Here is a 17,710-nt window from a genome sequence, read left to right on the forward strand (position 1 = left end):
CGAAGCTATTTAAACCAAACCGAGCTGAATTTCCGGTTTTCATATATTGAAGTTCGCCCAATAACAATATATCTGAATAAACCCTCGTTTGTTACGATATTGGGGGGATACAGTCGTAAATCGGACGTGCCATTTGATTTCTAAACCGCGGATTCCAGGTGCCCGGCTATCACAAGGCGGAACGTGTTAGAAAAGCCACCGAAGAAGAAGAAGAAGGTAATTGTTGGGGGGCGGGGGTGTAGGAAAATACACACCGCTAGCTGTCTGGCGTGGCGTCGTCACCTCAACCGGCAGAGGAGGAAAGAGGAGGGAAGGGGGTTGGGAAGATAGTCACAGTTGGTGGGGGAAGTAAAGAAGGGTTGGATGATAGTGGCGACCAAGATCTCAGATTTAATAGACACTGCTCGGTTCGGAACAACAACGCGGTTATTACTTGGAAACAACTGGATCCCTAATACAGGATGGGGAACGAACTTTTTGTGTATTTGTTTCAGTTAAATTCACAGCAGTGGAGTTCAGATTATGGTACTGTGTAAGATATTTCTGACAGAGAAGAGGTATGTTCCGCAACGCTGTGAAAAGAGATGTTATCATAGGGGTGGCATGAATATTTCTGGTCATCTCCGCCAAAGCTACGCGTGGTACCAGATTCTTTGTTTTGTCTTTATTTTATGGTATCTTCAAAGTATCCATGTTTAGCGAGACGTGATTGCCTGAAAACGGATGACGCGAATGTGGCGGAGTAGCAGGAAGGCGGGAAATTGGTTTCTCGCAGTTGGCTTCGCATGTTCACCTGTGTCACCAATATAGTGGACGCGAAATCAACGTTTTTGAATTCAAAGTACCTAGAATTTCATTCCTAGACGTGCACATCGTGGCGGACTCCAACACAAAAAGAAATATCAGAGAATTTAGAAAGTTTGTGTATGACTCTAGGCGCAGAACAGTTGGTTTGCTCTCATATGATATTAACTCTTGGAAGTTTGCACAATGACAGCTACTATTTTGACATGTGCTCAAAAGCAACAACATTTGTTGAACCTCACCATGATTGCACAAAGTGATCAAAATCTAGAAAAAGTATTGAACAAGGCAGGCTGTGAAGAATGCACACAGATGTTCGAACTATGCAGCCATAATTTTCTGCCGCGTATGCGTACGCTTGAAAAGTTTCACGCTGATGAGACAACCGCGGCAAAGAACAATGTCTCGAAATACATCAGCTGCAATATATTAATCAGAGCCATCAACACCCAGCATTTTGCTGAACGGCATTTTGGCACACAAAAATTACGCCTGCCTTGGTTGAATAAAATGCAAATCTTGAGCAGAAGGAACAAATCACCGCTGAATTGACGTAAAAATTGTTTTGCACTGCAAAGCCTGAATAATCTCTGCATAGTGCGTGCACCCAAATTGTAGTACCCAGATCTGCGTTCTAGAGAGTAGGCATGGAGAGGAAACCAATGCTACTGGCACGTAAACGCTTGAAATGAAAGGCCAAGTCTTCAGAAGAAGGAAATGAAATCTGTTCCCGCTGATTCGTGTTTACATATTGTTTGTAACTTGTCGGAATGTGCATAATTAACTTCTGCTGAAGCCATGTCAAACAAAGAAGCTTAACAGAATCCCAGATCTGTAAGAGGTTGTTCGGTGAAAAAATCTGGGGAATAATATCTAAATTTTATTACAGCCTTCCAACGAGCCTGTATATATACATACTATCACCATGCAGTCGATGCACGCGTACGAGATATCATTTTGTGTTTGCTGCGTTTCTTGCACTATATATTGCACAAAATTGTGAACGTGTAGGCTACACAAACGAGTGGCGCAAATGCTTGTCAAAAGTGCCACCCGCGCCAATAGAAGCAAAATAACTGAGATGCCGATGTATTGTAACCAAAGGGGTTGTACGTATGTCCTTTTGCAGCACTCGGGCACTCCATGTCCGCATTACACTAAACCACCTTTGGCTAGAGCGTGTGTTCGTTACTGCACTCATGCATGCAGTTTCCGCCATTAAAAAGAATGATAAAATGCTCAACGTAAAAGTATTACACACCAATATTTGAAATCATTTCCACGTACGATGGTGTGTTAGTCTTGATTCATAGCACAAGGGGTTTTTTTAGCGTGTCCCTAAATTTGGCAGCAGCAAGAAATGTTTGCCATGTCCATGCAGTCCATGCACCGGAAAATAAATCCGCAAAAGAACAACGCCAATGGAGCCAACATACAATCAGTGAAATTCACGATCATTTTTAAATGTTTCCTTACATAGGCTAAACGGGCAGCTGCGCTACGCGTAGGAGGCAGATCGAAGCCATCCAAAAACTCTCTTGGGAGCGCAAACCTGCACTTTTCATGCAGCACAAAAAGCTGGGACTTTGGAAAGTTCAAATGGACACTAAAATTTTCTATTTTCTGCGCATAAATATTTCTTTGGTGCTAAATGGAGTTTTTTCTTTTGGCTAATTAAAGGGCGATGACTCATTTCATGACCACATTGAGAGAGTGTTTTAAGAAACTTGACATTTGGCTAACATTGTAAAAAAGTGCGAGCCATGAAACTTGAAATCGAAATATTGTCCCTTAAGGGTTGTTTGAGGAAAGCCGCGTGCCACTCTTTTATTTTGGGTGACAATATTATCATGCGATTAGCGCTAACAATGGATTCTTATTCCGATGAGAGATTTATCCGAAACTTTACTACTGCAGATGTCCACTTTATAAGGATAACTTCTGTAGCTATCCCTTATTCAGCACACAACAAATCGCATTCATGCAAGAGGAGGAAAGTCAGGAAAGCGAAGAGGTTTAGCTACGCAGCGTCTAGCAAACAAAAATTGGCAGGTTGCATGCAATGCTGCCAACTTAACGAAACGAGATCTTCAACGCGCAGGTGCAATAAATAAGTAATAATGTTGCGCAACTAAAACATTGCAGCCTATAGCTGTTCTCGTTGAAGCTAATAAAAGTCTACAGTTTTTTTCCGCTTTTGGATAGCGCTGACAATATACCTCGCAGAAGACCAACGGTTCAGTTCATGCACATGGGAAGGCAAGAGAAAGTGCTGAGAAACACTTTTTGGATCCTTTATTCACCGGTCTTTGTTAAATCTCTGTTTCAATTGGGCCTTAATTCCTCCTAACAACCGTCTAGCGCACAAACATGTTATCTTTGCTAATAAGGCTAAAAAAATCGTAGCCAAGAAAGTTAAGTCCGAGTGAAGGAAAGGGTAATAATTGTTACGGTCCGTTTTAGTTCCTCAAAAAGTTGAAGTTCCATAATACGTAAGCTCACCATGGGAGCAAAGAAGTACATGATGCACTCAGGATCATTTTTATGGGAGGAGAACGTTGCAGTTTCAACAAGTATGCCATATAATCGAACGCACGAACAATACAAGTGGGGAATCAATAACCCCGCTCTAGTCACCAAATTTTCAGAGGGGCGTTTCGGCTAGCTGCAGAAAAATGTTACAAAATGTTCCGTTTATTGCCAAAAAATATTGTTTCCATAGCCGCAAAACGCAACATATTCAGGTCTTGTCACTTAAATAAATAAACGCCAAGGCAGCTTGTTACGGTAGTAGCATCTTCAGTGATTCTTGTATTAAAGTTCACCTAAGGCATAGATGTTAGCAAAAAGAGAAAGCGTGAAAAATATTTCTGCTAAAAATGCACAGATCACCATCTCACTTGATAGCGTTGTCCTGAAGGCCATAGATATCTGCTTGCTGCAGGCGTCATCCGTGCAAGCCCGGATATGCATTTTATAGTGTCTTAATTGCATCAGGCCGAACACAGGAACGCTGTAGTGTGATGTCAGATTATCACCATCGAAGCTAACTGTGGCATTGCCTGTGTTTCCGCCTCCGGTCCACAAGTTCACCGATGGGAACACTGGCTGAAGAGGCAAAATTTCAAAATGCGTTACTCAACATCATTTATTTCTTTTAAAAATATTTGCAGTTTTCGTTGCGGCGTTTCTTATGTTAGGCATCTGCAGAAAACTCAATTCATTGCTAAAATGAAGAGATTTAACAAAGAATAATACAACTTCCGGCGATAACACATTACGTAACTTTTTAGTATAGTTCTAAATTCGCTCGCAAAACATTTTGGAGAAGCACTGTACGTGCGCAATCAAATTGTAATAAATGCAATGGCAAGATCTGCTCACGTGATCAAGTAATCAAGAATTATCATATTTATAATCGTCTAACAATTGTATAGTTTTTATTCTTTTGTATTGCGGATGCAGTTTGTCAATGCATGCGATAAAGAGCAATTACTTATCACTGGTACTTTGTTCCTTCGAGCCATCACGGTTTTCAGGTACTAATAAATTATGAAAAAAATTGCAACTAGGAAATTCTTGAATGTGCGTTTGTAGGGTTTTCAAGTACTTTGATTTTACTGGCTGGTCGCCGTTTGTATGCGAATGGCAGAATTTTTATTTATTCTCGTAGTTGGGAAAAGGTGGCGCCAAGGTGTTTTTTACCTTTAATACAGTTGCTCCTATTTCACCTTCAATAGCAAAGCCTACTCTATAGAAAATGCGCAAGTTGTGAAGTGATAATGAAGCAAGGTGCGCTCCCGGGTTTTGTAGTTTGGATTTGTATTTTACGATTCATTAAAAAAATAAGGAGTGCGTCAAAAAATGTACATCAGTAAAACATTGCAGGCAAGGTTCCCAAAGTCAGTGACTGTACAGCGACACTCGATGAGTTAACACATAAGTAATAATAACAAAAAAAAAACACTGGCAACAACACGGCAAAATTATACGACGCTCCAAAAAAGGGTGGGTTTATTTCAAGTAAACAAATAAAACAGGAAAAGGTTCACAACTGACTCAACACGACAAAACAGATCACAATATCAAATCGCCTTTAGCAATAAATGAGCAAAAAAGAGACCAACGAGCCATTTTTATGACAAAAGGTGGTCTTTAGGGACGATTTAATAAACGCCACGCCGATAAATAATTTCACGAACGGTGGTAAACAATTCCAAATTTATATTGCAGAAAAATGTGAAGGCGTTTTGGCGTAATTAGTTGGTACACGTGGTTGTAACAAGTTGCTAATGCAAACCTTGTGCTGTTGTGGTTTATTAAGAAGACGGGGTTCATAACCATAAAAGGGAATTGAAAATACAAGGAGCTGAAAAATATTCGGCTCAAATTATATCGAAACAGCTTTTCACCACACAAGAGGTTTTAATAGCGCAATGAGTCTTGAGTGTTATATTGAGGATACCTCCTGGCGGTAATGCAAATGGCTTGACTTTGATTAGGTCGTGCTGATGAAATACAACAATCATTTATGTTTTCTCACTCTGAGAATAGCAAGAAATATAAACTTTCCTGTTGTACTCACGGAGTTTGCATCAGGGGCATGAGAAGGCTATAAGTGAAATCTATCATCCCCATTCGGAGTCAAAACTGTCACCACGAGCTCGTCCGCAGATATTTAAAATAATTACCCATGGCTAGCTTCTTCGCCATTCTCAAAATGTAGGGTTCCTAACTTTAAGATTGGACATAGAATGTTAAGTCAAGCTATGCAGCTTCAAGTCAACTTCATGATTTACAACTAATTTCCAATACGACTAGCTTGTCCAGCGCGAACTAGGACTGCCTGTTGACGGCATTAGACCTTATAGACAAACTTCATGCTGAGCCTGACGGAAACTGTAGAGCTGAAGGCACTAGTTTAACAAGGCTCGTTGCAGACACGGAACAGAGCACAAAAACAGTTACACCATTGCTCACTCCCTACGAGAAGCGTGTGTCAGGGCTGGAAAATTTACATACGGAGTCAAAAGAAAAGATATGCCCACTTTATGTGTTTTATATCGCTGTGATGTTTAAACATTTCTGAGAAACTGTACCCAATCAAGTGAAAGTCCACATGCTGATGCAAAAAATTATGCCGGTATTGTTGTCTCAACCGGGGTGAAAGATAACCCGATGAACCAATTTGGGAAATTATGAAGTGTATTCAACTGTAAGCTATAGCGCATAGGTTTGGCACTGATTGCAAAGCTTTGACATTAGAATTCAATAGCTAACACATTGCATTTTTCATACTAAGAACATCTGACATCATATTGTCGTATCATCTACATAGTGCTTCCAGACATCTTGCAATGGTTCAGTTTTTATCCTGGTTCATCTGTGAGTAAATCCTAACCGAGTATATCAATAGCTTCGGGAGGATAGGTGGCGAGGCAGTGGAAGTGCTGCGCGAATATATCTACTGAGGCTATGTAGTGATCCCCGGTACCAACTATGACGCAGAGATAATTAGAATGGTAAGAATGAGGTGGAGTGTATTCTGAAGGCATTCTCATATAATTAATGCCAACCTACCATTGTTCCTGACGAGGAAAGTGAATAACAGATGCATCTTACCGGTACTCCCATACAGGGCAGAAGCTTCGAGGCTCACTAAAAGAATTCAACTTAAATTGAGGATGGCTCAGCGAGCAATGGAACGGAAGCTGATAGGGGTAACATGAAGGGACAAGAAGAGGGTGGAGTGGGTCAGGGAGCAAACACGTGTTAAGGACGTATTAGTAGAAATTAAGAAGAAGAAATGGACGTGGGCAGGACATGTACTGTGAAGGCACGATACCCGTTGGTCATAGGGCAAAAGAGTGGATCCCAAAAGAAGTCAAGCAAGCCAGGCAGCGGCACAAAGTTAGGTGGGCAGATCAGAGCAGGAACTTCACGGGGATAAATTGGTCGCAGTTAGCCCAGGATCGGATAATTGGAGATGTCCTTGCCCTGCAGTGTGCTTATACAGGCTAATGTTGATCATCATCATGATGATGAACCAATATATGGGCTGTGTTTGTGCATGTATTCTTATGCGTTAGAGTGAACATTGTTCTCAGTACAGTCAAGATACTTACCAGGCCACGAAGTAGTGGATATTCTAACAATATAATTCGGATTTGCAGGAACTTGGCGGTTGTTTTTGTTTTTATAAGCATATATAGTTTTTGTCAGCATGGCGGTTTTTGTTTTGTAAGCATGTACAGCCGGTGAACTGCGTAGCATGCACTATCTTCGCAATCGTATGGCAAGAAGAGCTAAGTATTCCAGCCAGTTCTAACACGACCGCTTATAGCCTTGCCCTTATATGTCTATTTTCGTTTATTTTCGAAGGGGTCACTCATGGCCAGTTGCCTCGTTTTCTTTTTGTGTGGTTCTAGGGTGCTCCAATAGTGAACAACAGAGCCAAAGTAATAAAAGTTCTTGAAGCCACTGCCACCTGTTTTGTGATAGCTGTTGCGCCGTTTGCTGTATATTCGCCTTGCACCCTCTGCACTCCTCCTTCTAACAATCGTAAAGTTGCCATCTGTATGTGCAAGCATAACACAAAGCTCCAACTTCGCGCTCACGAAACTGAATTGCTACTCCACGTCTTAACTTATCTTTATTTACGTTTTTATTTGCAAGTTCACCTGCTATGCTTGACATGCGGAGCAAAGCATTGCTGTTTTGACGGAAGGTTTTAGAGGCGCGCCCCGCGGTTCAAACAATGCGTAGAGTGATTTGTAAAAGCAATGAAGCTTCTAAACGGCATTCTTTACCCGTTGTTTTACTCCCGTCAGAATATGGCACACCATGTTGTGTTCGCTGACGACGCAATTACTTCCTAAAGCGTGAACCGCATGGGGCGTTTTGTGCTCGCGAAAATGCGTCGCGCACGTCATAGCCGTGCTGATGGTGCCGCGGAACCACCCGCACGCTGCGCGTGGCGTGGCCGACGGCGGCAACATGGCGGCGGCTTCGATCGCGATGTGATGTCGAGAGCTCGAGCGACCGCTTCTGAGCGCTCTCTAAAATGCCGCTCTAGGCACGCACGAAGTTGCTTTGGCAGTAAAGGAGCTGATATTCTGGGCGAAACGGGTACTATGAAACCTCATCCACGCCGCTACTAAAAGTGCCCACGCAATATCTGCCGGGGTGTTAAGCCTAAACATCTCTGGCGGAGCCAGCCGGCTGTCTCGAGCCCTTCGAAACGTTCGCCATGAGGCGTGTGCTTCCCCATTGGCGCAAGTTGCCAGGCTCCTCCCACTTCCGCGCGCGGCGCGAATCATTTTCTGAGCAATGCAGAAGCTGCCGCGCGTACGGAATCACCGACGAGGGCAGCGAAAAATCGCAAGTCCAACGGCGACACGCCCGAATCGCGTGCAAAAACGAGCCATGCGGTTCATGCTTAACACGTAGGGTGTGCGGCAGTAGCAGATCATTAGCGCCGCCGGCATTAGAATCCATAGGAGTGGGCTTCCTTCCCCGCTTCCTTCCCCGTCGCCGGAAGACTGCAGTTTGCGCTGTGCGAAACTTAAGCATAAGCATGTATCCTCATCTTAAGCCAAATGTTTGCTAAGCATTGTGACATTAGCGGTCGTAACGTAGATACACCTGACGTTTGACACCAGCGGATCACCGTACACAAGAACCATACAGTTCAGCCAAACGGTTCGGATGGTGCTTGCTTTTTAAGTTCCGGCTCGACCTTTAGGTTCTTTATCTCTGCCTATACCAACCACCTGGGCCAGAATGGTTGTGTGTCATGCCAAGCGTAATCCCCTTAGGCACGAGTTTTTGAAAGATGAGGACGCAGTTGTTTACAAGAAATCATTCGCATGTGTGCCGGACTGCGTTGGTCATAGTCGTATATAAAATTGTAAGCCAGATGGACAATCAGCTCAGCCTAAAAGCACCTTCCTAGACGCATAAGACAATGCATGGTACCGAACATAGAGAAGTAAAGTGCAAACATTTGTTTGGTATATCTGTATTCGTACATAACTCTTACACAACTACCCGGCAGAATATTCGGGACCGACACACGCCTAGAATGCAAGGGGCATGTGCAAGCCATCCTTTATTGGCCTTCGCCAAAATGGGAATTCCGTCTCTAACAATATAACACCATTGCGACTGTTGCGTTATCGTGCTTTTTAGCTTCCGATAGAATTTGCGTAATGATGGCATGAACGTCTCAGTGAAAAGTCTCCATGGAATGGACAAGCTAATACTATACGTTTCCATGGTAAACATGGGTACGTTAGAAACAAACTTTAGTTGTGAGTCTTCTCTGGTTGCTGTGTACCGATTTCCTTTTCCTGTTGTTAGTGTGTGGCAGTTTTAACGCTGTGATTTCGGACTTTTCTGCGTAAGTTTTAATGTGATCAGAGGAACTTGCAGTGAGAACGTTTTACCTAGTATACCTCACTCTAACACTCTATGAACAAAGGAAAGAATTTAAGCCTAAAATCTGACAAAGGAAACATAAAACCCGGCGTCAACTGCTTTAAGTGGATTGTTAAAATATCAAACCTTCAGGACGTTTTACATTAATTGAGATAATTCCAGTAATCTAAGGGGTAATTTTCTTTCTGGTTTTTGGTGCTAGCTGCCTGGCTAATATTTCGCCAAAATGTTTCTCAGGGGTGAAAAAAAATATCCAAAAATGCAACGCTGTAAATAATAATGCATACTATGCTAAAAGCGTCGGTTTTCCGCCAGCGTAGACGATACTACGCAAGATATCTAAAACAAAATGTATACGCGTTGAAAATGAACCTGTAATAATCTTACCGAATGGAACGTCGGCCAGTGGATCATTTTGTTGGTTTCGCCATCTTCTGTCATGTTTTCCATGCTTACGGTGACCTGGAACGTTTCAGTTGATGGCCGATATAGTCAAACTGAATAGGTTGCAGTATTGTACACGACAAAATTGCAGGAGGGTCACGTTTACATGCGAATGACAAAAAAAATGCAACATCAAGGAAAAATTTTTTGCAAGAGATGTGCCTAACTCCTCGATAGAAATGTTGCTTTTCATCCACATAGCAAAAGCAGGTGCAAAGAACCAAAAAAATGATTTCGGATACAACTACCAACGTGCCCGGCGTTTCAAGAAACCAAGAGGAAAACACAATCGAATAGAAGAAAGCCGCACATCAGCTAGACCCGGGCCGTTCAGCAAAAAAAATCCCTTCCTAATTGGCTGACGAGCCAAGACTAAGAGGGCACTTTAAAAATAAAAGCTGTCTGACCACACCACGAAAAGCCAGTGGTGATTACGGCAGCATCAACAGGAGGCAAGTCGCGTTGCCAGAAAAGGCAACGGGGAATGGATGCTGCTGAATAACAACCCCGGCAAAGTAGAGTGTTATCATGTCGGCCGTCGTCTTCTGGGCCGTGAAGCTTTTTTGGAGCCTTTCTACCTGGCGTCTATTGTGGCTTACAAATGTGTTCAGGCTGTTTACGTTATTATCTTTATATATGTCAGTGTGTAGTTTCTGAAAGCTCTTATTCTTACAAACGACTATGGCCAACTGACTCTGTAGGAATAATTAAGCTAACAGCTTTTTAATTAGAACAATTTCAAGCTTTCAAGGGAACATGCAGACATAGTACGTATTTGTTTTATTCTAAAGATTTGGAGTTTTATAGTCACTCAAGCAATTTTCTGGCAGAAAAAAGCCTTTATTCAGAAAGTATTTATTCAACTTCGCTAAAAATTTTGATTCTCCCTCCGACTCTTGGGTTTCGTGAGGTCGTCTGCGATGACGTCACAAAAGCAGGCCTTGAAGTGAACGCTAACGTGGCACTAGGAATTCAGCAAACTACAGAGCCTTGTTTGCCAACCGTCTTCCCAGAGGGCGCCACCATACACTGGCAGACCGTTGCCCGCTATTGTTTTATTTTTGACCGTATTTCCACCTGGTTTGTGTTTATTACGGTAGAAAGTACTCGTGTTGTGAAACATGGGCTATTCTCGACAGCAGGGCCACGTAAGCCAATGTCGCTTACGCCAATCGGCCAGTGTCGTGTCGGACAACTCCAAAGCGCCTACTGCTGTGCAGCTAGAACAAGCCAAGCGTGCGCAGTACCAACAACAGCGCGCTCTGTTACTTCATTGTTTACTTGTACTTTCTTAACTTCCATGCTTGCACCACCATTCTTACCTCTATAAAATTAATAAATGGATTACATTTTAGCGAAAATATCTTGTGCTGCAAGCTTATAAGCACCGCATAACTTGCATTTGCTTCTGCCGGCCTCAGCCAATCGCACAGCTGGGCGTATGACATCATAAGTTCTGTTGCAGAAAGTGAGCTAGTGATTGACATAGCCATTGCCTTTTTCCTAGTTATGAAGCTGATTTGAGCGAAGCTTACGCTAAATAAAAATTACAATCTAGAAAATTATTAGATTATATATAGATATTTGTATTATATATTTAAATCAATATATATATATATATATATATATATATATATATATATATATATATATATATATATATATACATGGGTTTGGAAAATGAGGGGCTCGTTAGGAAAATACAGAAAGAAATGCCGGCAGCCTACAACGCCAAAGAAGACATAGGGGAAGGTTAGACAATTTTTTACCGTTAGTGACGGTACATCATCATTTATTTTTTTTATTAATTACGCGAGAAAGAAAGAAAGAAAAACACGCGCCTAGAGTGGGGACCGAACCCACGCCTTTCGATTAGATCTCGAATGCCTTACCAATTCGGCTATCTGGGCGACTGTGTTCTGCTTCACTTTCTGGGGTATTTATATTTACTACAACTGTATCTGACACTTGAGGGTGGCAGCCAGCGCCACTCAGACCACACAGGGAGAAGGGGACCTTATATATATATATATATATATATATATATATATATATATATTTATATATATATATATATATATATATATATATATATATATATATATATATATTTATAATATATAATAGTATTACGCGGCGGCAGGTCATACATGAGATGAACGATGTAATGGGGTAGAACGATCTATTTACTGTATTTACAAGCGGCCATGGCCGAGTCCGCTAAGTCTGCACGCGCCCTTTTCCACGTCGTCTTCGATGCCGAGCTACGCCGCCATGGGGCATTGTCAACCTGTCCCGTGACAATATATATATTATATATATTACATATTATATATATATTATAATTATATAGACTATATAGAGGCCATAATAGTTACATTTATTAGCTGCTATACACGAAAGATCTTTTGATTTGTACGCTCAGTTTGAGCGCACCGAGTGCCAAAATACACACGCCGAGTGCAGTGGGAATCCGCGAATGCAATTTGTGGGATAATTTTTTGAGCAACGACTTTCTTGCGGATCAGCCTCCGCTGCAGATGTGTACTCACCATTTAGAGGAAATATCAGCTTGGGAATATTTTTATCAAAAGGTAATGTGCTAAACCGAAGAAAACAAACTTTTAAAAGCCGGACCCGCAAGTTCGGCTAAAGAGATGTGTTGCTGAGCTCAAGGACGAGTGTTCGATACGGGCAGCAGTGGCTCCTTCACTGATGAAGTCCTAGAGCGAAACCGCACGTGTGTCGAGACTTTGCGCTCGTACAGGCACCCGGAGGGACAAAAGTAATCCGGAGGCCTCCAGAACGGCGCGCCTCATACCCCAAGTTGAGCTTCGGCGCATTAGGCCCCTAACAAAATTATTTTCTTTTAAATTGCTCTCAATTTCTGTCATTATATCGTCCAAAGGTCTACATTACGTCGTGAGTTCTCTGAACAAGCGCCATGTAAAAAAATTCACAGCATATCCACGGGGTGAATGATGATGAGTGGGCGAAGCTCCTGAGGGGAAATCATCGGTAAAACCGTGACTCTTCAGTGAAAGTTCGCCCACTACATCTGTGTCCGAACGTAACGTCTAGAAAGTCTCGCTTAAACCGCGCGTCGGCACCTTGGGGCTGAGCTCGCCTGATGCGTTTTGCAGACGCCTCACGAGCTCTCACTGCATCGGGGTCTGCCTGCCGATACGCGCGCTTTCTCGCCGCTTCCCGTTCTCTGACGTTTTGGAGATCCTCTTCGCGCCGCAGCCGTGCCGCTTCGCGTACGGCAGGGTCCTCGCGCCGTTGCCATGACGCTTGGGCCTCTCGTTCTCGAACGCTGGGATCTTGGCGGCGTCGTCGCGCAGCCAGACGACACGCTTCGGCCTCCCGCTCTCGTACGGCAGGATCTTGGCGGCGGCGTCGCGCAGCTTCACGGAGCGCTTCTGCCTCGCGGGCTCGCGCATCTGCAGCCTTATCCATCGGGCGACTCCGAGCGTGCGCCAACAGCGAACGGATTTTATTACAACGCTTCCCGCCATCTAGTAAACAATCCAAGAACTAAACTAGAGGTAGCCACGCCATCTAGTAAAGAATCCAAGAACTAAACTAGAGGTGGCTACATACATACGTCGAGGATGGGCAGACCCACACCCTAAGGAGCTTCGCCCCTAAAAAACTGATTAAAATCTTTACTCTTACTCCGATCGTTTGAGTTTCGGCAACAGCATTTACCCCTCAATCTTGGAGGGGCTTTTTCCAAGGCAGCCATAAAATGGCGATAATCATGAAACAGTGGAGAAAAGCATGGTTCTTTTGCATCCCGTGATGCGAAGATTACTGTCTTGACAATTGTGGTCGTAAGGAGGAGTTTCTTTGCATGCTCTTTTTTGTGCCAATATGTGCTTCGTGAGTGACGTATTATACTCAGAAAATCAATAACCCAGCACAAGGCTGGCCCAGTAGTCGTGGTTTTATATACGGCCGTCATTACAAAATTTTTGATCCACAGGTAATACATCCCAAACTCGAAGCATAAGTTTGCCTGTTCGTATATTAAAAATTCTTTCGCGCAAACACATGCTTCAACTTCATTTGCCTCAGTGGAAATCCGACTAGCGCAAAGGAACGCTGAAACCTGCGAAGGCGTCGGAGAACTGTGCGCAGTATAGATTTTCCCAAATGCGCTCTAAGGATGTGTCTTTGCGTCAAGGTCAGTCGGTAGAAGTGGGCTTATAGCGCAAACTGACTTAACGCATCGCCTTTATGGAAGCAAACGAGGTACTGTCGGCGGCTCTAATCACATCATGCACAGTTTTCTGAGTTTACTTATCTATTTACATATTGATAATACGCTCAGGGATTGTTGAAGCACATTGCCGAGAGTGGGGAGGGGCAAGAAACAATAAATGTGCAACAAATGGTACCCTATGAAGCAGATTTCACAGAAAGTTTCCTACAGACCCAGTGAAAGCACAAAAAGACAGTGCGTACAACATGAAACAAATAACCCAGGTTTAAAACAGCATTTTTGGTTAGCATGGTATTGGCTATGCTTGTTTCGATACTACTATGGCCGGTTTCCAGAAACTGGCTACAGAGCCTTTACGGCTTCCTACATTTTAGTGTAAGGAACAGCGCAACGAAAGTGACGAAGTAGAACAGGAGAGACACTTGCGCTAGAGCTATAAAACGCATGTGTTTGTCCCGGCTCTCCTTTGTCCCGTTTGATGAGCTGCCCCTTTCCTTAAAAACGTTTCTTTTACCCCTCTAACACCCATGGCCCAACTAGCTCAACCAGTTATGTACTAGTAATGTACCGGTTATATACCAACGAGCCGAAGTTTGTTTGTACTTGCAAACGGAATGAGCCGAAATCTGGGAAACCTGCCAGACTTCATAAACAGCAGAGTTTCATAGTCCAGCTAACACGTCAGTACCGCAACTGTCATGGCTCTCCCGATATTTGTTTCTGCAGTGCTAATGTAGTCCTAGCGCTGGCGGTTTACCTAGTGGTTGCTACGATGTAACGTTTAACTGCATACCTCGTATCTTTCTGCGGGGCTAGAAGACTTCCATGCAAGCAGAGCACTCCTCGCGTCGGATATTTCGGCACGCACGTTCACCGGTGCTATAAAAGGAAAAATAGCTTCACAAAACAAACCATGTAGGTAAAACTATCTATAGGAATAACTAGGGCAGTTGATTGTACTACGAACAGTACCTCATTTAAAATTTTGGTTGTTAAATGCACGAATGTTATTAGGCTTTCCTTTTAAGTGTCAGTGACTATATCCCAGAACAAAAAGTCTGCGGCAGAAAGAGTTGAGAGAGATATAGATGAGAGCGCTAAAGCTTACAAAAATGACATTTGCAACCCTTGTGTTTTGGAGAAAAGACTTGGAAAAAGACTCAAACTAACGGTGAAAAAGGTGACTCGGGACCTTTTAGCCCAAATGGCAGCACATTGGTGTGGCAATTTTTGTGTCTCAAAAAGAAGACCAGAGTGGCTCAAACTCTAGAGCACAATTTTATACCGTAAAATCATTCTATTCCCCATATTTTTATTGGTAAACTCCTCTAACAGGCACATTCGATATCTCTGGTGGAGGAGTTCTGTATTTGTGTCAGCTATGGGCAGTTACACGCAAATGTTCCAGAGAGTTCGCTCGCCCATTCCTGATTACACTATAAATTATGTGCGTGATCACTTCTTTACACTATTCGCCCTCCTACAAGATCTTTGGAGAAAAAAAAACAGATTCTGCCACTGACAGCTATTTTTAAATAGAAGCGGCGACGAAAACTTTAAATGCTCGTGTGTTTGGAAATGGGCTCTGCGGTGAAGCATTGTGGCTTTCTGAACAATTTGCGGAGATTTTACAGCTGCAAAGACGTTTCTAGAGAAAATGCAACTGCATAATTTATCTACTGTAACACAACTGGTTGAGATCTTGCATGACCTTGCCAATAGCATTAACGATCAATCGCAGGTTGACGTAATCTCTCTAGATCTGTCAAAACCTTTTTACCGCGTTTCCCATCCCAACCTGATCTAAAAGCTTACCAGTATACTTGGCAATCGACCAATGACCAAGTGGGTCAAAAACTATTTGACCGACCGCAACCAATTTGTTCAATATGGTGCACATGTGTCTGAAACTGTTCCGGGAATATGAGGAGTGCCCAAGGGTTCTGTTTCAGCACCCATGTTGTTTCTTCTTTTTAATAATGACGTCGCCGACGTAGTTGAAGTAAATGTCAGATTGTTCAGAGCCGATTGCATTCTCTACCAGAGTATAGATAGCTACCAGTATCAGTTAAAAGTATATCAGTCGCTAAAAAAGGTTGGAAACTGGTGTCGACAATGGCAAATGAAAATATATACTGAAAAAACTGTCAGCATGTTAATAACCAATAATGATTTACCAAATAGGTGAAAGTGGAGATACTTATGTTTTTACGCAAACAGATCTTTTTGGAGAAAAAACGCTAAAAATGTTTGCCCTGCAGAGAACATACGTATGCTAGTGCAGTAGTCTCTGGTATGCATGGGTGCGTAGAGAACAAGGTGAAGACATACCATTCGTCAAAAAACGTTGGAGGGATAATTTTTCTGTATATTAAAGTATGTCACCACCTTTTTCAAAATATGTTTCCATTTTCACCGGTAATGTTTCTTTTCTATGGATCATATAAAGTAATGTTTGGAATATAATATAATTGATCCTTGTTATGTACAAAAAATACTCCAAACTTGAATGTTACCCGAACATTCACAACTAATGAATGTTTTGCAGGAATTGCAAAATGTTTGGTATAGAGCTAGCCAACTAATCGTAGTGTGCAATAACGTAGGATCAATGCCGTTCGAAAATATGGAATCAAGTTATAGTGAAAACACAAAAAAAACAAGAAATGTGTGATTTTTGTCTGCATCCTTGAAATAAGTCAATATACTTCAAAACTTACGAGTCGTTTTTAAAAATCCTAGTTCATTGCACATAACATTATTAAAGGAAAACATCTGGCAAAGTTTTTTGAAAAATAATTACTCACTTCCAAGTTACATGTGTTCGCGGAAAAAGAATGTGCAAAAACTTACTTTGAGAAAAACAAAATAAAGTTTTTCGTTGCGTGTTTATACCAGATAATCTAGTCCGGGAACAGTAAAATTCACCATGTGCATAGCAAAGGTTCTCCTGACCTGCCACAAGCTCTTTTTTGGCCTTTGTTTCCGCCCATTGTTTTTGCAAAGTTATTTTGTCTCACCCATTGATTGGCGCTTCCCCTCCTTCACTCGATAGTGGTCCCTCTACAGTATGGTAAGGGAGTGGATCCGGCCGAAGAACCGCATCAGACAGAATTCATCCTCACTGTGGCGGTTCGTTCTTGACTCCTCTATGTTGGGACACTATTGAGGCCTTCTTCTCCCGTCCCTTCCCTTCCCATGTGGCCTTGAGCCATGCCTTTTATTAAATGTTCGTTTCTTTGTTTGTTTGTTGGTTTGTTTGTTTGTTTGTTTGTTTGTTTGTTTGTTGGCTTGTAAGGGAGTATGGTGGCAAAACTTGATGCCCGCTTCCCTCAAAATATCTGCTGTACTTCTTTTGCTATCGTTAGAGTATTCCACGGCCTTATACATATGGCAAAGGGTAGGGTGGGCAGGCCACGTGGGCGTCTTAGGCAACCTAAGTCCGCTGTGCAAAAACAGATGATGCGGTCAGCATACCTATAATCCTATTACCTTGCAGTAAAGGTTCTCGCTGCCCCACCTCGCAATTTTTCTCCAAGTTCCCAAGCTTTGCATCGCAAACCGATACATTCCCGGCCACATGGTCTTCGATTGGAGCGTTCACTGTGTACCAATTGTCGCGAAACTTTCACTTTTGTCGCCTCTTATCATGGACTTGACTAGTTGACTACGCTTTTTTATCAAAACTTCCATCATCATTTATTACAGTTGCTGCTAAGAATATTACATATAAAAATTTAGAGCCTCGTAGCATTCACAGCAGGAGCATAAGGAGCTCGCAAAGTAAACTGGGAC

The 17,710-nt window shown here is 42.6% G+C and overlaps 1 protein-coding gene across 1 annotated transcript in view; it reads right to left on the reverse strand.

Annotated features, from left to right (window-relative positions):
- Positions 1-14,789, reverse strand: part of LOC144139577 (uncharacterized) — a 53,057-nt gene extending 38,268 nt beyond the window's left edge. Inside the window, exons 1-3 of the mRNA XM_077671887.1 lie at positions 14,709-14,789; positions 9,631-9,705; positions 3,705-3,912 (exon numbers count right to left, since the gene is read on the reverse strand). Coding sequence (XP_077528013.1) covers positions 3,705-3,912; positions 9,631-9,693 — 271 coding nt within the window. The 5' untranslated portion in view covers positions 9,694-9,705; positions 14,709-14,789. The remainder of the gene's footprint in view (positions 1-3,704; positions 3,913-9,630; positions 9,706-14,708) is intronic.
- Positions 14,790-17,710: the final 2,921 nt, after the last annotated feature.

This window comes from Haemaphysalis longicornis, unplaced genomic scaffold (assembly GCF_048455015.1).
Source record: "Haemaphysalis longicornis isolate Haplotype H1 unplaced genomic scaffold, Haemaphysalis longicornis Haplotype H1 scaffold_5, whole genome shotgun sequence".
NCBI lineage: Eukaryota > Metazoa > Arthropoda > Arachnida > Ixodida > Ixodidae > Haemaphysalis > Haemaphysalis longicornis.